This window comes from Coffea arabica, chromosome 1e (genome assembly GCF_036785885.1).
Source record: "Coffea arabica cultivar ET-39 chromosome 1e, Coffea Arabica ET-39 HiFi, whole genome shotgun sequence".
NCBI classification, from domain to species: Eukaryota; Viridiplantae; Streptophyta; class Magnoliopsida; order Gentianales; family Rubiaceae; genus Coffea; species Coffea arabica.
Window position 1 is genome coordinate 248,291 of NC_092311.1, and position 20,596 is coordinate 268,886.

Genomic DNA, 20,596 nt, shown 5'->3' on the forward strand with positions numbered 1-20,596 from the left:
TGTGAAATGTAAGGAACTATATATGGAATTATGTAAATTTTAATTTGATAATTTTGTCACTAAAAAATGATCATATGCAAGACACGTGATGAATTTCAACAAAAAACTAGTCCAAAACCTAGGTACTACCTAGTAGGTAGGGATCAAATTTAACTAATGTGAATTTGTAAGACATGTAAAAATATAATTTTAAAAGTAAGAGACGAAAAAAATCATTTTACAAAATGTGAGAGATGTTTTGTTTTTATCGATTTTTCCTTTTTTTTTTTAAGTAGGATCTCAGCATTTGCAATTTTTTGGCCTAGTCCTCCCCTCCTCCCTACGCTTCTACTTTGTTGTTCTTACTGAGTAGTAACTGGCAGGCATTTGTCGCAAAATTCTCCCATTTCCCGACGGTGGCAAAGACAGTCTTCTGGCACAATTTTGTTCGGAGATTCTGAGCCAGTGGTAGGTTGGGAAGGACGACATTAGGATTCAAGGGATGTCAGAGGACGAGAAGACGTTGACGCCACAGACGACGAAGACGGGACAAGTACCGGAGTCATCAATTACCTCAGCGTCACCGTCCAAGGACAAGTCGGACAAGGCAGACAAGACATGGCACTCGTACATTTCAGAGGATCTTCCTCGTACAGTCCAGCAGTCTACAGACTCCGCCCTCCGCTCCGCCCGTTCCTTCCACCACTCCTCTTCTACCCATTTCCGTACTCTTCGGGTATAGGATTTTCTTTTTTCTCCTCTGTTTGTTCGTGACTCTGCCCAACGCTCTGGATATTAGCATCCCTGTTTCTTGTTTCTCTTTAGGATTCCAAGATTCACGGCTTTCATAACCTTCATTGGAAGTGAGGATTGACATAGATTTAAATTTTAGCAATGTCAAAATTCGACAATTCGACAACGAAGTCTAGGAATTCCGTTGGCCGAAACTGATGCAACTAGCCCGATATTGATTAATTCCGAGTCTATATTCTACTTTTAGTGTACATATTCCTTTCTGGAGGTGTATGTTGGGTATCATTTCTGGTTAGTGACAATTGCACCACAGTTGGTCTCTATTGTGACAAACCTTGCAAAGGTTGCTGGAGGAACTAAGCTGTGGTCTTCAATTGATTCTAATGGATTTCATCATTTGTTGGAAAAAAAAACAAATTAATTCCATTCTTGTTGACTAAGACCTTGATCGGTCTTTGTGATTTTTGTCTTATTATTTTTGCTCCAATTAATTTGGTCCTCTTGCCAACTTCTATTGCTTCAAGTACCACCATTGATGTTCTGATTGGATGGTGAATTTTTAGTCAGTGCTTTTTTGGCTTTGATGTACATATACTTGGATATGAATTCCATCTTTGTTTGTCTAAGGTGTTGTTTTCTGCCATCTTCTTATTATTGCATTTCCTTATTTATTTATTTTAGTTCTTTAATTAATGTTCTTAAAACTTTGATTCTGCAGGATTTCATGCCACAACTGGGAAGCCAGTATAGAACCTATGAAGATGCATTCTTCCTGAAAATTAAAGGTGAATTTGATTAACTAAATATAATTTCTATATATACTTTGGAATTTTATTTTATAACTTAATACTCTAAAAGGGTCATTACAGTTTTATCATAAATGTTATCCAGATAAGTGTATGGTACTTCATGGTGATTAGTTTAATGCTTTATTGAGGAATGACCGTCCTTTATACACATGATTTTCCCCATGTAAAATTGAAGATTCCTTTACACTTACTTATTGAGCTGGGGCACAAGCTCTCTCAGTCTCACTCTATGCCAATATGCCCATAATTCTACCTTTGTACTATTCCCAGCTATGTAGAAGGCTAGCTAATGTCCATTAATTGGTTCTGGAATTGGATAGATGCCCTGTCAAGGCTCATTTCATCACTCAAGGCCAGTTATTGGGTTCTGGGTATTCAGCCGGTTTTCTAAACCAAAAGATATTTTCTGTTAGTGTGTTCTCCTTTTTCGTGACAACTTATTTTTTCTCTTATTGTAAATTAGATGAATTGACTAAAGTTAGAGAAAATCCAGCTGTGACTGGTGGAATTGCTGTTGCTGTTGGTCTCCTATTATTCAGAGGTAAAAATTTGGATTTGACATGTATTTATACATGTGTTGTTTGTTTTGTTTTTCTGGCTTTTGTTATTGGTTAGCAGTCAGAAGCTTGAGCTCGTCAGAAAACGAAACTGCTCGAACTTGTGCTTGATGTTTTGAATCTTTAGAGAGTTCAAACTCAGTAATGTAAAGTCGACTAAAGAAAAAATTGCAAACAACCGATTAAGGAATTTCATCAAACACAAGCTGTACATGAAGAAATTTTGACCCCATCTCTGATTTCTCAACAAATGCAGCTTACATACTTTCCAAAAACACCAAAGATTTAACACAACAATTAGAATACAATAAAAGTGAATAACAGTAGAGTTGTGCATTGTGTTCTCTTTGGTTTATAGGAGGGCCCTTTGCAATTCTTTTTGTTCTTTCTGGATCCTCATTGAAAGCCATTGCAGATTTTAAACTTCACTGTGCCAGCATAGAATTTCTTTTTAAGCACGAGAGAGTGAAAGAGCGTCTCATATTGCGTTCTCTGCTACATCAGGAAGTAGGATGTTTGATCAATGTTTGGTGGTAGCAGAGGTGCTAGTAGTCGCCGTGCCATTCAGATCTTTTGTTGGCCAACTTAGATCTGGTCATATGAGGTTGAGTAAGAAAGAGGCGAGGGGCAAGCAAGGATTTTTCAAGCAGAAGTGGTGAGAGGTGGAGAGGGAGGGTTCTCCAGTGGGTTCCAGGTGCTGTGGAATCTGGGGAGATGGGTTTCTCTGGTTGGAATTTGAAATATGGAGCCTGATATTCTGGTCAACGAAGTGATGGAATGTGTGATGTGATAATTTGTCAATTTTTAGACTGAATCTTTTTTGCATTAATATAATTAGAGAAAATTACCCACCTGCCATATAAGGCTAGAGAGGTCAAAGAAGTAATTTATCCAAGGAAGGCGGGTCTTTTAGGAAATTTTACTTGTATATTAAAAATAAATTATGTATACATATGCATGCTTGAAAAGCTTGACAAGCTCCCTAGCAGAATACAAGAATGCCTAAGATTGGCTCGTCAAGCTTAACAAACTGTTTGAGCTCAATACTGACTGAGCTCAAGTCATCTTCTGATCAAGCTACTCATAAGTAGCTTGATTTTTTGCAGCCCTATTTATTTTTCTGCAATTTCAGGGTATCAAATGTTTCTTGTAGATAAGTTCCTTTTTTTGTTTAACGTGGCTTTCGAAATATAAAGCCTGTTGTGCCAACCAGGTTTCATTTGATAAGCCACATATTGTGGTCACATTACCAACTTTTGTACTGGGAGCTTATTGGTTTAGTTGGGTTTTCCAGTTGGCCTAACACAAAAGGGGTTTAGGTCATGGTAAGTTGGTTAATAGAAACATTTAGTAGGAGAATAACTAGTGATTTCCTCTACAGCTAGTGATCTGAGAAAATGAACAGAGAAAAAGAATCACTCTTGACAGGTAAGATTCATGAGTCACTGTAGCAGTTTAATGTCTTAGTTACTTTAGGAAGGTATTGCCACTGTAGTGCATGAAAACCTCCTCAGGACAGGCATTTTAGCATTAAGTGCTCACATCCTTGCTGTCCTGAGTCAAGCATACGGGGGAGCCCTAGGAGTCACTTCTCGATATTTCTTTATAGATGTCAACTCTCTGGTTGAACAATCATATCACTGTACCCTGTATTATCATTCCTGTCAAGTATTCACTGCAAGCAGGAAAAAGAATAAAGTTTAACTAGTTAGTGAAGTGTATGATGCTACCTGTAAATTTCTACACAATTCTTAGTTCTTGAAATCTAATAGATCTTATCTGCAGGACCGAGAAGGTTTCTTTTCCGTCATACATTGGGCCGATTTCAAAGTGAGGAGGTATTTTTCTTTTCTGGACAATCTTAAATAGATATATATTTTTAAACTGTTAGAATGAATTAATGAGTGTTTACATTTTTTGTTAGTTTTAAACTGAATTGGCACAAGGATAACTGCTTTCTTCATATGAAAGTTTATTTGAAGTCCTTCAGAGTGAGATTTGACTGGCTAATTAGGTTTCTGTTCTTCTATAGGCGCAGTTCATTAGAGCTGAAAAGAATGTTAAGGAGTTGAACCTTTCTGTTGACTTGATGAAGAAGGAGAGTGGAAAGCTACTTGAAAGGGCAGCTCTTGCTGAAAAGGAAATGAAACATGGCCAAATTGATCTCATGTAGAAGTTGTTATGATTGTTTAGATGTCCATACCTATGATTAGTCTCTTTCCTGCATTGATTATTGAAAATTATGTTAGGAATGCTGGAGTTCAGATTCAAACTCTTGCAAGATCTGTTCACAAGGCAGAAACTAAAGCTACTGGTATGTCCCATTGAATTGTTTTCTTCTTGTTCTGGGGTCTCTGATTTCTAATATTAATCTTTGTATATCTTTGCTTTGGTTATTTATTTCTCACAGTATATTCATTTATTCTGCTCGCTTTTATGATTTATGACTATCTTCAGATTGGATTAAGCCCTAGGCCTACACCCTGAATTTTATGAAGTCAAAATGCAAAGGCCAAGAGTTTCCTTACTCTTTAAAAGAAAAAAAGCTCTTAAGTGTATATATTTATATACATATATGTACATGTGTGTGTGTGTGTGCATATAACTTGATTCCCCATTTGTAGCTGCAACTCCGACACTAGGGCTATGAAGCGGCAAAAGTATGTTGGGTATACAAGCCCTGCAACAAATTGTGGGGCTTATGGGACTAAGGAATGAGTTTTTCAACCTGAATCATAGTGATTGTTGGTGTTTGGAAGACTTATATGGGGATAAATCTATGGGTTTCATTGCCCCATCCTATTCTTTTAGTCATTGCCGAATGAAGTGGATATGTGTAGCTTGATTACATTTTTCATGTTTACTTAAAAGAAAAAAAAGGGTATTGCAGAAAGACATGAGAGCCATCACTCCACCTGCACCCCCTCCCCAGGCTGCCTACCCCATTTACTCCCCAGGGTGCTTTTGGATTGAAGGGAAATGGAGGACAAGAAAGAATTTATATATCACCTGTTTGGGAAGAGAAGGGAAGGGAATCAAAGGATTTTAAACCCCATAAAATCCCACTTTTTTGTCCCTTTCAAAAGTGGGATGAAATGGAAGGAAAACTTCAACATGATGCATAAAGGTAACAACAATGGCAGATTGGAAGTAGTTCAATATCAACGACATTTCCCTCCAAAACTGCCAAATAGCTTAGAGAGAAACTCTCCTCTTACTTCTCTTCCCTTCTCTTCCTGTCTCCCCTCATTGAAGTTATCCTTCCTTTATTATTATTATTTTTTTTTTGGCTTTTCTAAACTCACAAACTAGGCCTTAGCCCTTAATCTCAGATGGTGGTTGTCCATATGTTGCTAGACTTAAACCAAGGTTAAAGAAGATTTGCAACCCCCATTTTTAAATAGTATTTTGGTTTACAGAATTTGGGGTATACTGGTGGTTGTAGTTTGAATTAAGATTGATGGATCTATTATGTTGAGTTTGAACCTTTGTTTATTGTGTAATTATTTGTTATGAGAGATTTGTTTTGTAGTTTCAAGAAATGCATTTGGTATTCTGCTTTTCCTTTATTGGAGTATGGGGTTCAGGGGTGGTAATCTGCAAGAGGTGGCAGTGGGGGTAGCAGTGCTGAGAGAAATGGGTGAGGAAGGAAGCAAGAGCGATGAAATGGAAGGTAAGAGAAAAGAGAAAGAAAAGGACAAAAAGTAAAAGGAGGAAAAGTAATAATTAAGAAAAAAGTTGATTCCCAGTACACTACAAATGCCAAACGTAAGATTTCAAGAATGTTGGTAAACCCATTGTCATTAAGGGGAACTTTAATAGTCATTAGCATTATTGTTCTCGATGTGTACCAAACTGCTGATTAGATTCATATTTCTTTATCTCCTCGCTCTCCTCTTCATAGTACGCGGCATGGTCTTGGACCTTATGGCTGTGAATGGATTGATAATTTATCCTTTAAAATGCATGATCTCTGCTATGTGTTTTATGTGATTGCTTATCCAATTTCTACACGCGACTGATAGATTTGATGGATCTACTGCGGGAACTTCCTGGAAGGGAGGCTCTGAAACTTCGAGCAGAAGTAAGTCATGTTGCACTGCATTTTCAACCTTATTACCTATTGGATGCTGATCCCTAAGTTGATTGGGGTGAATATTTCTTCATTTTTGTTCCTGGATTAGGTTGCTTCAGTGGCATCGCATCTCCGAGAACAAAGGATCGCCATGGAAAAGAAGACAATGAAAATTTCTGATTTAGGGCTTCCTGTCTGAGGTTGCATCCTAATCCAACAATCCCCACCTCCCTCTTCCCCGAAAACCAAAATAGGAAAAAAAAATTAGAAGCTTAGAAATATTCTTCTAATTTCCTTGTACTTACAAGGAGAGAAGATCGGGTTGATTTTACATCTGGCATTCTCTAGCCCCAAAATGGGGGTAAAATATGAGTCTACTTCGCCCCTCTGAATTTCATTCAAATATTTCGGGTTGATTAAATTTGAGTGTGTTTGGATTGTAAATTATTTGAGATAATTTTGTGAAAAAAGTATTGTATCACTTTTTTGATATGATATATGTGAGATAAAAAAGTGATTGGAAAATGTGTTGATGATCCATGCAAGTCAGTGTATGTAAATATGTAAATAAGATGTATAATTTATAATCTAAACACACTGTGTGGACTGCATGGTGTGTGGAAGTTTATTTTTCATTATATGAAGAATGTAATTAGGGCTTTAAATGAGTTGGATCAAGTCAAATTGAATACAGTCAGGCTTGATTAGATTTTTGTAGAGAAAGCCTTTCCTAAATTTTCTCTGAGCCAAGGCCTATATTGGTTTTCTAGTTTTCCTTTGCTTGCTGAGACTATGGCCTTATAGGATCTTCACTATGCCCAATCACTCGACATTTGTAACCTAAAGCAACTACCACAACTTGATGTTTCTTGGAATTTGATTGAAAGCTTAATTCCTCTTGGAATTCGATACAAATTCCTCGAGAAATTTGTATCGAAAACTTGATAAATTTGGTTACTCTAGATTTGAGTCACAAATCTATTGGGAGTCCCATCCCTCTCACTCTTGGCTAATTGTCCAATCTAGATTCCCTTGACTTCAATAATAACCAATTCAGTGGAACAATTCTTTCAACTTTTTTTAATTTGACAAATCTTTCTCAGCTACATATTCAATGGAATCCCAAAATTGGAGGATTTCTCCCAGAAGAAATAAGAAATTTGAAGAGATTACTTGAATTAGACTTGAGTTACAGTGGCTTTTCTAGCAGCATCCATCTAACTCTTGGCCAATTGTCCAATCTACACTCCTTTGACCTCAGCAATAACCACTTTAGTGAGACAATTCCTTCAACTCTTTTTAATTTCACAAATCTTTCTCAACTAGACCTTCACTCAAATCCTGCATTTTTCATATTTGAAGTTCAACCATTTTATTGCACCATTCAGCTTGACAGTAGTACCCCTTAGCACGTGTTAAAAGATATCCACCACTATAATTAGATTTAGGTGTCTACCCTCCTTACCTCCCATTTGGGGCACTATAACATCTTTAACTTCATGGAACACAACACCAATTTTTCTTCCTGCCTTATTGGATATTCAGTGCACTGGCAAGTTACATTTTTGAACCCACAAAGGAGGCAAATTGAATACTAGTACTGTTTCATTCTCCTCAATCCCTTCAAACCATCCACTCATCACAAGCATTGGTTATCAATCCCTAAATTCCTCTCTCTATCTTCAAGAGGTGGTATATAGAATTGGAACAAGTTTGGTCCTAGTTCTATGATTATGAGATCTTTTGGATAACTCCAAAGTTGAGAGATGGACACTCTTACCCAAAGAGAAAAACACTCACAAATGAGGGAGTTTTATACCCGAAACACGCTTGAAATGGGTGGACTCGGATAAATTTGATTAGTTTTCTGGTTGGGCTTAAATGCTAGTAAAAAAAAGATAGGCCCAAATATTGATGATCTGAATGGGGAGGGCCTGTTTTCGTTTTCCAGATGTTTCGAGGACAGGTGTAACTCTCCCCCTCTGTCAAGTCTCATGTCTCGTATAAATCCATCGTTGATAAGCGTAGATGATGACAAAGGTCATTTTCTTCTTTCAATCTTTCATATAAAAGACGACTCCTTTCAAATTCTTACCGCTTTTCTATCTGCGGAGTATAGAATCTCTCTTTTCGTCTGAAATCTCTCAATAACCGAAGCATCCAGACGCTCTTCTCTTTCTTTTGGAAGCCCTCTCTCTTGCCCCGCAAAAGTAATTGAAACCCTAATTTAACATTTTGCTTCCAAAAGCTGCGTTCTCTCATATGCGCACTGTTTTCTTTTCTATTCTATACTGAAATCGGAAAGCCGCTGTTGAACCAGGGTTTTGTGTAGAACCAGGATTTGTTTTATCATTGAATTATTACTGACCAACTACTAAAAAATTTCAACACTGAATTGATATTCATACAATTCAGAGCTTTTCTAGGTTGTAATTCTCACATTCTAAGAAGAAAAAAGAGGCAGTTACTATACCAGGAAAAGGTGGGTAGGAGTAGCTGGCCACCGGGCCCTGGTTTGTCCCCGGGGGGGGGTGTGTGCTGGGGGTAATGGCAGATCCTCAGGGTGGCGGCTTTGAAGGGAGCCAACCGGTGGATCTCTCCAAGCACCCTTCTGGAATTGTCCCTACTCTCCAGTAAGTACTAATTACTCGTCATTGTTCTCCATTTGCCCTTCTTTAGCTCTATTTTTTTTTTAATATGGTAAGCGTATGTAGGTGCTTTATGCGTGGGAAATATATATATATTTTAAATCAATCTTGTGAGTTGGTGTGATTCTTGTGGGTACTAAGTACTCGTCATTGTTCTCCAATTGCCCCCCTTCTTTAGCTCTATTTTTTTCCTTCTTTTTTTTTTTTTGAATATGGTAAGTGTATGTCGGTGCTTTATGCGTGGGAAATTAAAAATAAAAAATCAATCTTGTGAGTTGGTGTGATTCTTGTAGGTAATAATTACTCGTCATTGTTCTCCAATTGCCCTTCTTTAGCTCTATTTTTTTCCTTTTTTTTGAATATGGTAAGTTTATGTTGGTGAATGGGGCTTGCCCAACCTATGTGGATGAAATTGTTAACCTGCATGTAAAGTGTTTATGCGCTTTGTTCACCTATTGGTAGGCTACTCAGTTATACATGCATATGCGAGGAAGAAAGAAACGTGTAATGCGTGGACTAGCAGCTCAAGATGTCTGTTTCCGAGAGCTAATATTTGGTGAAAAGCTGAACAATTCATATCTGCCTCTTCATTCCCTTTCATGTTATGAATATCTTTGAGCTCTATTTCGTCATTTGCCAGTGGTCTTTTAGTTGGATATGTTACTTGTCAAAATGAGACTTGCTATTTTTTCACTGGTATGCCTTTTGATTCAAATTCTTCACATATTTAGGAACATTGTGTCAACTGTCAACCTGGACTGCAAATTGGATCTCAAAGCAATTGCTCTGCAGGCTCGAAATGCAGAGTACAACCCAAAGGTAGGTAATAATCTGTGCTGTCTTTCTACTTTGCGGGTTGAGATTTGCAGCAGTATGCTTTATGGGTTGGGATGTTTGTTCATGTAAGATGAGTGAAACAAATGTTATGCATCCCCTGTTGAAATCTTTTGTTACATGTGACAAATTTAGGTTCAGGAAATTTTAATTTATTTGCCTTTTTCTGCCAACAAAATCCTTATGTTATTGCCTTTTTGTAATTTTAAAAGGCTGTGTCTCCCTGGAAAATATCTTTAGATCTCCAATTCAATCTTCTGTGCCAGCGACAGGCTTTATCTTTTCTTCCTTTTTTTTCCGACTTCATGAGAGCCATATTTATTTGGTTTGTTTTGCTGTATCTCCTTTCTGCCAACCAAATCTAGACTTTGTTGCATGTTAACCAATTCAAAATGTGCGGTCTCTCCAACATTTTTTTTTCTGTACCTGTAGGTTCACAGTTCTAACTTGCTTGGAAGCTGATTCTTAGCATTTCATTGAAGAATAAATCATTATACTACCTGTTTCGAGTTTCAACTTTTTAAAAAGTTGGCAAATGAGGAACTTCTACAAATGTCTCAATGTTGAGTATTTAATTTGGTATGTTTGATCACTGTTATTTTATACGGTTAAGTATTTTGAGTAGTAGGAGTTTCTTATAGGATATTACTGTTTTTTTCAATCTGTCAAAGTAAAGGTGTCTTTTTCAAGTTAAAGGAAAATGCTTATACCGCAAGGTAGCATTTCTTGAATAATCCTCCATACTAATTTCTGCAAAGATATTCGATTGTAACATATTTATCTTACTATGCAATGAAGCAATCGACAATGTTTCTATATACTGATATTTTACTATTTAACATGCTTTCAGCGTTTTGCTGCTGTTATCATGAGGATTAGAGAACCCAAAACGACAGCACTCATTTTTGCTTCTGGAAAGATGGTGAGTACTAAATAGCTGTTGAGGCATGTATGGCATTTTCTGCCTTTTAATTTAAAAACAGCCTATTTAGTGATTTTGGATTACAAGATATGTTCTTTTTTTGTTGTGAAATCTCTTCTTCTCCTCCTTAGGATTCAAGTCAATTTGCTTGCAAACCTTTATTTCACAACACCTGTCTAGTCTCTTCTTGTGTTTTCTGCTTCTTAAGTTCTGCTCGGCACGTCCTTTGGCCATCACTATTAATTTCTTGTCATACTGACTCAGGTCTGTACAGGAGCAAAGAGTGAGCAGCAGTCAAAATTGGCAGCTCGGAAGGTAGATGCAATATCTAATTACATTTGTTTTTTTGGGGGGGGGGTGGGCAATATGATGATTTCCGTGCACTTTGGGATGCATTTGGTACCTTGAGCATTTTGTTACATTCTCGAGCTTTGTTTTCAAACGTTCAGTCTGTGTTTATACTTAAGGATATGTCTTTCTTATTGTTGTTCTTTTCAGTATGCTAGAATTATCCAAAAGCTTGGATTTCCTGCAAAGTTTAAGGTATTGACATTTTCCTCTGCACCCTCTTGCAACCCTGCATCCCCACCACTTGCAACCCACCAAACACAAAAAGAAATAAAGGAAAAGAAAAAAAAAAACCTGAAAGGGTATTCTCTAATTCCTAGACATGGAAAGAGAATATTTTGCACTTTGGGTACATGTTTTCGAGTCCTTTCGCTTTTGAAAGTTCAATGTTTGTACTATTCTACTTTATCTTATTGGAAAGTAGTTGATTTTTAGGATTTCAAGATTCAGAACATAGTTGCCTCATGTGACGTGAAATTTCCTATTAGACTTGAAGGCCTTGCCTATGCCCATGGTGCTTTTTCAAGTGTAAGTTACTAGATTCCTTTGTTTATCTAATGATTTACACATTTTCTTTGTGCTGCTTTAGGGACCTTGTAGAGGATAACTAGTTATACCCCATGTCCAGAAGAAAAAGGAAAAAGGAACAGTAACATGGATCTCATAAGTTCATCTTAATGGATTTTTTTTTGTATGGATTCGTTACTTCTCTTGCTGAATGGTAAGTGAGAATTTAGTGTCAATAATCTTCTTAGTTATCTTTAGCTCTTTGTAACGGGCAATGTGATATGGGATGTTAGTGCTGAGATGTGCTTAAGCATACTTGGTTTAAAGAAACTTTTGGTTATTATGCATGCACCTCTTTACTGGCCTATTCTAGTAGATCCTTCAAATGGTTTATTAGCTTGAGAACATAACAAATGCTAGATTAGATGTTTGTTAATAGTGGCCCTGGATTGTGTTAACCATGCTTTGCCCAGCTGTTCAAGCCACATGATATAAGGGATGGTCTCTATGGTATATGAAGGGTTCAATTGATAACTTTGGCAAGAGTTTGTGCATTTCACTGGATACTGACTTGCTGTGGCCTTTGCAAGGAAACTATGGAACTTTTCAAACTATGTATGACTTCGGGTGGAAAAGTTTGTTTGGAACTTTTCAATCTATATCAGAAACGTTCAAGACATCATCTAATTGACATAATTTGAATGGTATACCTGTGGTGGTAAAAGTATGTAATAGAGATTGTTTTATCATGTCTTTATCATGCATGAGTTAAGATTTTTCCGGGCTCATAGATATTTTACTGATTACTTGAACTTTGACAACCTCATCACTGGCAAATTGTAGCATGTGTCCAGGAAAAAAATATATTGTGGAAAAAATTAATATAATTACAATTTGGTTGCTGAAAAGAAATTAGAATTTAAAGCTTGTCTATCCAATGTCACTGAGAATATCTAGACGTAAAAGGAAGAATCTTGATTATGTACTTGTTGTACTGAGCAGCTCTAGTTTTGATTCTTGCAGTATGAACCCGAACTGTTCCCGGGATTAATCTATCGGATGAAACAACCAAAAATTGTTTTGCTTATCTTTGTTTCTGGAAAGATTGTTCTCACTGGTGCAAAGGTATAGTATTCTCTACTTGAAAATGTTTTTCGTATGGTATCATTCATTTTGGTGTTCTATTCTGGCTGTCCTCTTCTTCTTCTTCTTCTTCTTCTTCCTCTCTCTCTCTCTCTCTCTCTCTTAAATTTGATATCTGCATTTCGTTTTCAGGTTAGGGATGAGACTTACACTGCCTTTGAGAACATATATCCTGTTCTTACTGAGTTCAGAAAGAATCAGCAATGGTATGATCAATGATGTTTGTCGATTGTGCTTTATTAGCTTAAGATTTTAATGCTTTAAATTTGTTTCTGAAGTGCCTTTGCCATGAATTATTGTTGTGGTAAACCCTAGATGGTTGAGATAAGCTTCTTGTGAAATAAAAAGAGATGATAAATATCATTAATCATGGTATTTGATTGGGGATGTCAGTGCTTGAAGTATTCATTGGGTACTCATAAAGTTTCTGTGTGGTTGGTTGACAAATTAGTAACTTCACTCAGACATTTTAATTAATGCGAGTTTGGGCTGAAATGGCTGTGGTTAGTTTTGCATGCCATAGAAGATGATGTAGACATGTTGATTATGGTTGGACAAGGAAAATTTGAAACAGGTGACAAGTTGAAATCCAAGATAGCCCGTCGACAGAGGGGTTTTTCTTTTCTTTTCTTTTTTTTTTTCTCTGTTGGAACAGTAGAGAAATTAATTCTGCAGTAACCTAAAAGAAAAATTTTTCAGTAGAAGTCAAGCACAACTTTTTTTCCTTTTTGCATATGTTAAGTTAGCTAGCGTGAAACCAAACCCATTTCGCTCCTGATTCTTTAATTTCCTTTGAGAAGCATTTACAAAAAAAAGGGGGAAATTAAAAAAAAAAAGAAAAGAAAAAAGGAACTGGGGTGTCTTGGGATTGAACCATTCTAAGCTTGGAAAGGATTATGTTAGATCAAGGATGCTTTTGTAGTTTATCAGATGGTCAATGTATACTTTGATCCATATTTGTCATGCAGCTCCCCTACCATAACTCTGCTTCTTGCGTCAATTCTTAGTGAATTGGTTAATTCATTTTTGTCAATTTTCTATGCTTTCTCACAGATTCAGTTGGGAGATTGGTGCTCTTGATCAAGTTGACAACGGACTTACTTCCAATGTGCTGTGTAACTGTAAATATTTGAGAGATCCTTCAAGTACGTTATGTCACATATGGATAAAATTGTGATAAGAAGACCGTTCCAGGACTAGAAAATAATAGACTGCTTAGAAAATGATAGCCTTTGAATTACTCACTGGAAATGGACTCCGGACTAGGGGAAGTTACCAACTGGTGAATCCGGATGTTTTATTTTGAGCCTAGACTCAAAACTACTTCACTGTGCGAAATTAGCTTCAATATCCCCTGTTCACAGTTCAAAGTATTGGGGTGGGGTGGGGTGGGGTAGGAGTGCAGAGTTAGGGATGATGAATGGAAGGAATTGGTTGCTATGTTCTATAAATTTTCAATGCATATTTTCCTCTTTCAACAAATGGATACAAACAGCAGGCATGTTCATGTAGACTTGTGATTCTGCGTCTTATCTTGCACCCTCTGAATTGGAGGCGAGCAACAGAAACCATTCTTGGGTGAGCCATAATAGACTGCAATGCACAACTACATTGAAAGGGGTAGACGTGCTCTTCCCATCTCAGCAGGTGAGGTGCCGATTGTATTTAAATCAAGCAGTTCACTGCTCTGACTTGACAGCTCTTCTAAATAAAGCAGAGCTGCATATTCTCTAATAGTTTACAGTGGATTTGATTGCATCCAATATCTGCAATTCAAAGGAAAAAAAGGAGCTCATTAGACAAGGCCTAAAATGCCATTTCAAACTGATGGAAGATCTGAAGTACCAAACCTTATTCTTTGTAGGCAGGTAGAAGGGTTCGAAAACAAGAGGAAAAGGGGTGTCCAGGCCACATACTCGTGTAACAGGTGCTTCCAACTGCAAAACCCATCTAGTCAATCAAATACTTGGTCACATATTATGATCTGGTAAAATTCTTTAGTGCCCCCTGTAGCATGATCAATGCACATCCGCCCATTCGTGCAGTTCAACCAGTGCAAAATAGTTAAGTTACAACATGCAACATCCGTGCAGCTAAACTTTACCCTTACTCTATGAAAGAGGTCCAGAAAAGCTTATAGAGAATATGCCTAATACACTAAGGATAATAGTTTTGTGTCACTAGGACTGCTTGCTGCTCAAGTGCAGGAATTTACAACAAAAGGGGATGAAATATCACCATATCAAAAACATCAAAAACCATAGTCATGTTTGAGTTCTTTACCTGTAGACTTCAACTTTCTCAAAGCTGTTAATTACTGAAAAAGCTATTTAAGAAACTGAAAGCTTGTTTATTTTCAAAAGGACATCAAGCACTACTACTCAAAATCACTTTTTGAAGCTTAGAAAACAGTAAAAACTTGGACCAAAAGAAAACAAGAACACCTGAAAACAGCTTTTGGGGTTAAAAATGCCAGAATCAGCACTGAAGGACACACCCAGATATACAAGTTACTTCCCCATTCCTAGGTCTTGCCTACCACGATGCCACTCATAGTATCTCCTTGGTTATCCTTTCTCATTTGTCCATTTAAACAAAATTCCTAAAACTGTCTTCTAAGTCATAGAATTCTCATCAAAGCGTGGAGACAAACACAAACATTTTCTTTAGGCAAGCATGAAGTTCCTTACATATGTTAAAAATATCAGTAGCAGTTTTGACATGTCAAAAAACCTTGACTGGCAAAGCAACAAATCCTGGAGAAGTAAAAACGAACCTGTAACGCTACAAATGCACTCCAGATGTGAACAGATCTTAGTTGATATTCCTAATTTAGTGTACTTTAGTCACTTAAATTAACACAAAATACCTTCCCCAGGAAATTATCAACACAAATTCTCATGATCTAGAGTTATTTGCAATCTGCTCCCCAAAGATGTTCCTGTCACTGGTTCTCGTAAACTTCTATCTTCAAGCACATCTAGAAGTATATATGTAACAAACTTTCCATTCCATTTCCTTCATGAGTAAACTAAAATCTTAAGAACCTGAAGTGTGGTTCAGAGTCCAATCTCACTTCATAAAGAAGCTTAGAGTGAAAAGGAAAACCAACACTTTTCTTGAAAATAAAAGAAATAGGTGTGAAGAAAGAGTTATAAAAATTAACAGCCTACCCTCAAGAAGCAGCGTTCAACAATAGAGGCAGAAATTTCAGCACCAAATCCACCTGTAATTGGAGCTTCATGGCTTATCTAGATATAAGAAAAGCACGCATAGTTTGTCAAGGATACCATAACCAGTATTGGAGAGTGCATGTTGAAGGTAATGATTATACTTACCAGAAGCCTCCCAGTCTTCCTAACAGAGGCTACTACAGTGTCCTTATCCCATGGTATCAGCGTCTTTAAGTCTATTAGTTCACAAGAAATGCCATCCTAAAACACCAGATGGCATACAGATTAGGTCAATAAAAAGTGAATCTAGGGGAGAACGTTAGTGCTAAAAAATGACTCAAAACAAGAGAGAACTGCACATGTTGACCAATGAACTAAGAGGGCCATGGAAGGGGCAACAGAGATACGATAGACAGTACGTCGCCACCCTACCAACTTGAAAGCTGAAAAGTTGTCAATAATAAGTGCTTAGTACACCTTGTCACGATTTCTTGAAGCCAAATAGAAACTATTAGAAGAATTAACCTTTTCAGCATCAACGCAGGCCTGTTCCATAATTGCTAGCTGTGCTCCCCAACCAACAAGTGTTATATCAGCACCTTCTCGAATCACCTGAATTTTAAGCATGTGATTCTTTGGATTAAGTTCTGAGATAAAAAAAAAAAAACTGTACATAAATGGCATTAACATACCTCAGCTTGTGACAGAGGCAACATGTAATCATTTTCTGGAACCTCTTCCACAGCTAAACGGTAAAGCCACTAAAATATGATAAGAGAAACAGTAAGTACTGAAACCCATATTGATTTTTTATGCTAATGACTGTAAAGGAAATCAAATACGGGCATATACCACATACCTTTGGTTCGAAAAAAACAACTGGATTTGGGTCTCGTATGCAGGATAACAACAACCCTTTTGCTTGCTGTGGACTCCGTGGAACTACCACCTAGAGCAGTGTGTACATAGAAATTGATAAGTATGGTACAATCAGTTAGGGGGAAAAAAAAAAACTCATCCAGTTTAGTGGACAAAAATTTTCGAAACAAAGAGGAACCATAAAGTATACACCTCCCCTCCATTATTTCCCCTTCAAGACCAAACATAAATCACATGCTTGAAACTTTTCATGAAATGAAGCACTAGACCTGTGTAATATGTTGTATATGGAAGTTAATATGATTGCTCATTGATGCAAAGAACTGTACTAATGAAATGTTCCCAGTGAAATATATCTACATCGCATGAAATTTACTCACTTCAGATTGTAAATGATACATTTTATGAGTGACTCATTGCAATCAATTAACGAATTCTCATGCAAGTTGACCTTTCACGAAGTGAACATATATATAATGAGTTATATGTTCATTATGTCTATGAAGTTACAAAATTTAACAAAACCAACATGTATTCTATTCATTATACTTCTTAAAAGAATATCAATATCATTGTTTCCAGTGAACCACCATTTCTTCACATCTTATTTATTTAAAGTTTGTTAAAATGATGAACAAAATGGTAACATAAAAAACCTCACTGCAACCTGTGATGATTTCCCTATACTACCTTTATTGACCTATAAGTTTACATTATCAAATGTTGCCGATAAGTTTAAGCTGGGAGGCACAAGAAACGATATAAATTGTGTCTCCCAACTCAAACAAAATTATGTATGGATTAAGGATAAAGCTGAGACAACTTAAGAACTAGAGAGCAAAGAATCAGTCAAAATAATTCTTCTTTTCAGGTTTTGAAGTACATAAAGTTGTTATTATATTGTCTCAGGAAAGATGTACATGTCAACAAATCTGACAATTCTGAAAACATTGTCATCACAGATGTCACCAATAGTGATGATACATCACAAGTATTTCTCCCTCCAATTAACTTTTTCTTTCTCGCTTCAGTTGTGTCTTAGTTATTTATTTATTGATCTTCAGAATAATCATTTGAAACCAATAATATTTTAGTCCCACGTACTGAACAAGATATTAGGAATCCAAACTGATTAGAAGAAAAAGCAGCAAATGTATACAGTCTTGCATTTATTCTGATGCTGTTTACATCAACCAAGGATGCATGAAAAGAGGCTGAAAACACCAATGCAATGCCAACCAAAGGTTTACCTTTATACCAGGGACGTGACAGAAAAAAGCTTCAGGAGATTGTGAGTGGTAATGCCCACCATGACCTACAGCTCCATAAGGTGCTCTTATAGTCAAGCCTGGAAAGGAAAAGAAAAATGTGATGAACCTTGTACACCTTGAATAACTAGGAAGAGAAATTGTAAATTACCTCCACAGTTGAACTGGTTACCACTTCGATATCTGAACTTAGCAGCCTCATTGACAATCTGCGAAGCAAAATACCAATTCCCAGTTACTTATTTGTAAGGATATGCTAGTGTTGACCCTAGGGAGGATGCAGACCTGATCAAAAGCAGGGAAAATATAATCTGCAAATTGAATTTCTGCAATGGCCCGATTTCCCTGGAATTCAAAATGGCAATGCAAGGCAAAGAGAAGAAGCCAAAAAAAAAAAAAAGAGAGGATGTAAATGCTCAATAGAATTCGTGTTCAATATTACATCCAAAAAGCTTGAAACTTTGAACTTACCATTGCTGCTAGACCGATACCAAATCCAACAATTCCCTGTTAGTAAAATTTGTGTATAACCAAAGTCAGCCAGCCAACAAAAACAAGAGAACGTGTATTTGAAAATATAATAGTTATCTGAAATCCTAGTGCTACAACCATTTTTCCTTTGCTTTTCTTCTGTTCTCCAGTGGCAGATCCCAAAAAAGGGACATTGACAGAAGTGTAGGTGGTGCTGGGTTACCTGTTCACAGAGAGGGGTGTTGAAAACCCTGTTTTTGCCAAATTGATCAGCTAAACCGGTGGTGCAACGAAAGACACCACCAAAGCTGACATCTTCCCCAAATACATAAGCACTGAAACAGATCGTAAGAGTTTTAATGACTGCACCTCATCCAAGTACAATATAGATAGACAGGCCGACAGGGAAAGAATAAAAGAATCACATCAAGCATCAATCTCAATCTCATACATCCAGTGCTGCCACACAAGTCGAAATGCATGTTATATATCAAATGCTAGTATCAAGATAGCCACCCGTTAGTAGTATATGAATCAACAAAAGACCGCTTCATCGTTCTACAACTTTTCCGCTTACATCCTAGTGGTACTTCATATTATCTTTCTTTTAAAAAAAAATTGTAAATTTTATCCCACCAGTCTAAAAATGCTAGTAAGCTGAGCTGAAAATGGGTCAAACCAACCCTTTTTGATCTTTTTTTTCCCACCCACAAAAAAAGAAGTTAAGTATGCAAAATTTGAGAGAAGAGGGAGTCCCCCAATGAATGAACGAATTGTTGTGGGTCTTACCGAGGATCTGTATCTAAGGCAATCTGGAGGGCTTGATTGATTGCAGTGAAGAGGTTGATATTAGACGACTTCTTGTTGTCGTTCCCTTGGCTGTGCTGCTGCTGCGGGCTCCTCTTTTCCTCAGTGGTGGCTGTGGTGGTTGAGAATCCCCTTTCCCTTCCCCCGCCACTGCCCCTTCTCCCTATTTTAGTGGCAGTGCAAACACAGCCGCCTTCAGTACGGTTCTTCTTCTGCTTGCAAAAAATCAAACAAAACCTTCCAATTTTCCTCAGGGAACCATCTGCCATTCCTTCTATTACGGGAGCTTGTAATTAAAAGTAAAGGGTCTCCCTTTTTTGTTACTCCTAGCTCAACTGTGAATGAAGCTGGGGAATTGGGATCATTCATGCACGGATTTTTGGATTGTAGGTTGGGTTTGGGTGATTCATTCAACGGGATCGGATTAGCAGACGTGGATTGCTTTGCTGCTCACTTTCGTCTCCAATCACTTTCCAGACTGACCGCAGCAATTTCCTAGTACTAAGTAATTTGCTTTGGATAAGAGGATCGGTGCTGTGGTGGGGACACCTGGGGGAGGCAGATAAGGAAGAGTTGCCCGCTGAAATGAAAACTGTATCAGTTCTTGTCACCCCAAAAAATAAAAAGAGAATGTTGAACCTTAAAGGCAAATTGCAGATCAAGACCCACCCAATTATCTTTGGACGTAAAAATGCATACATTTCATAAAAAAGTTGTCATGGAATTAGTGAATATTACTACCGGAATAGGGTTGGATTTCAGGCTATGAAACCATCATTTGCATGTCAAGTTGATTGGCAAGTTTTACCATGATTTGCACATCAAGTTCTTTGATCACTTTGTCCATTTTATAACCCCTCTCTAAACAAATAAGAGTGGTTAGGTTGGTAACATGGTTCAAAGTCTCGGTCGAGACCGAGATGACTTGGCCAAATCATCGCTAGAATGGACCTCTCTGATACGATATCGAGACAAGATGATTCCGAAATACTTGACTCGCTGAGAACTCGGGCAAGAAGTCTCTGATACGGATAGTCTCGGTCGATTCGACCCAAATTATCCCGAATCAACTTGCAAATTTATATTTTATAGATTTTCTTTTGCTAATTTTTTTATTATTTTTGTTAAGCATATTTTTGAATATTATTCACAATTTTAGAATATTAAATGTTTCAAAATTTACGTTTTGTCGAAATCGTGATTAATATGCTGAGACTGATGTAGATCGGTCCGGGCCAGACCACAACTTTGAACCATGGTTGTAATCTGGGTTAATTTCACTTTGTCCCCCCAAACTTTGGACGATTACCCACTTAAGTCCCTAAACTTAAAAATGGGACACTTAAGTCCCTAAATTTATAAATACCTCCCACTTAAGGAAAATTATTAACAAATCATGAATGCCGTTGGTGGTCGAAGTGTC

At 37.2% G+C, this 20,596-nt stretch overlaps 3 protein-coding genes across 5 annotated transcripts; 2 read left to right on the forward strand and 1 right to left on the reverse strand.

Moving 5' to 3' along the window:
- Positions 1-299: 299 nt before the first annotated feature.
- Positions 300-6,698, forward strand: LOC113697063 (RGS1-HXK1-interacting protein 1). The gene is made up of 8 exons (XM_027216503.2): positions 300-715; positions 1,451-1,517; positions 2,005-2,082; positions 3,884-3,936; positions 4,131-4,267; positions 4,348-4,412; positions 6,124-6,182; positions 6,283-6,698. Exons 1-8 carry the CDS (start codon positions 482-484, stop codon positions 6,370-6,372), a joined length of 783 nt encoding a protein of 260 aa, XP_027072304.1. The 5' UTR covers positions 300-481; the 3' UTR covers positions 6,373-6,698.
- Positions 6,699-8,150: 1,452 nt separating this feature from the next.
- On the forward strand, positions 8,151-13,798 carry LOC113697076 (TATA-box-binding protein-like). Of its 2 annotated transcripts, XM_027216529.2 has the most exons (10): positions 8,154-8,383; positions 8,589-8,806; positions 9,553-9,640; positions 10,506-10,577; positions 10,842-10,892; positions 11,076-11,120; positions 11,361-11,453; positions 12,456-12,557; positions 12,708-12,781; positions 13,629-13,798. In XM_027216529.2, coding segments are annotated over exons 2-10 (612 nt in total). In that variant the 5' UTR covers positions 8,154-8,383; positions 8,589-8,720; the 3' UTR covers positions 13,630-13,798. The 2 variants fall into 2 exon arrangements, with proteins under 2 accessions (XP_027072333.1, XP_027072330.1); XM_027216532.2 differs by lacking the exon at positions 11,361-11,453 and having other exon boundaries at positions 8,151-8,806.
- LOC113697070 (2-oxoisovalerate dehydrogenase subunit beta 1, mitochondrial) lies at positions 13,788-19,793 on the reverse strand. Of its 2 annotated transcripts, XM_027216517.2 has the most exons (13): positions 19,156-19,793; positions 18,590-18,701; positions 18,367-18,402; positions 18,181-18,240; positions 18,047-18,104; positions 17,878-17,975; positions 16,608-16,697; positions 16,441-16,509; positions 16,274-16,360; positions 15,914-16,009; positions 15,749-15,826; positions 14,426-14,512; positions 13,788-14,341 (listed from the first exon to the last, which is right to left on the reverse strand). In XM_027216517.2, exons 1-13 carry the CDS (start codon positions 19,440-19,442, stop codon positions 14,306-14,308), a joined length of 1,194 nt encoding a protein of 397 aa, XP_027072318.1. In that variant the 5' UTR covers positions 19,443-19,793; the 3' UTR covers positions 13,788-14,305. The 2 variants fall into 2 exon arrangements, with proteins under 2 accessions (XP_027072318.1, XP_071905944.1); XM_072049843.1 differs by lacking the exon at positions 18,181-18,240.
- Positions 19,794-20,596: the final 803 nt, after the last annotated feature.

Coding starts and splice junctions, on each gene's coding strand:
- LOC113697063 (XM_027216503.2), top strand. CDS start 482: ATGTCAGAGGACGAGAAGACGTTGACGCCACAGACGACGAAGACGGGA. Junction 2,083..3,883: donor TGGTCTCCTATTATTCAGAG/GTAAAAATTTGG, acceptor TCTTATCTGCAG/GACCGAGAAGGTTTCTTTTC. Junction 4,413..6,123: donor GGCAGAAACTAAAGCTACTG/GTATGTCCCATT, acceptor CGCGACTGATAG/ATTTGATGGATCTACTGCGG.
- LOC113697076 (XM_027216529.2), top strand. CDS start 8,721: ATGGCAGATCCTCAGGGTGGCGGCTTTGAAGGGAGCCAACCGGTGGAT. Junction 8,807..9,552: donor GGAATTGTCCCTACTCTCCA/GTAAGTACTAAT, acceptor TCACATATTTAG/GAACATTGTGTCAACTGTCA. Junction 10,893..11,075: donor CAAAATTGGCAGCTCGGAAG/GTAGATGCAATA, acceptor TGTTCTTTTCAG/TATGCTAGAATTATCCAAAA.
- LOC113697070 (XM_027216517.2), bottom strand. CDS start 19,442: ATGGCAGATGGTTCCCTGAGGAAAATTGGAAGGTTTTGTTTGATTTTT. Junction 16,010..16,273: donor CCTGCGTTGATGCTGAAAAG/GTTAATTCTTCT, acceptor CTGGTGTTTTAG/GATGGCATTTCTTGTGAACT. Junction 14,513..15,748: donor TTGAACGCTGCTTCTTGAGG/GTAGGCTGTTAA, acceptor TGGGTTTTGCAG/TTGGAAGCACCTGTTACACG.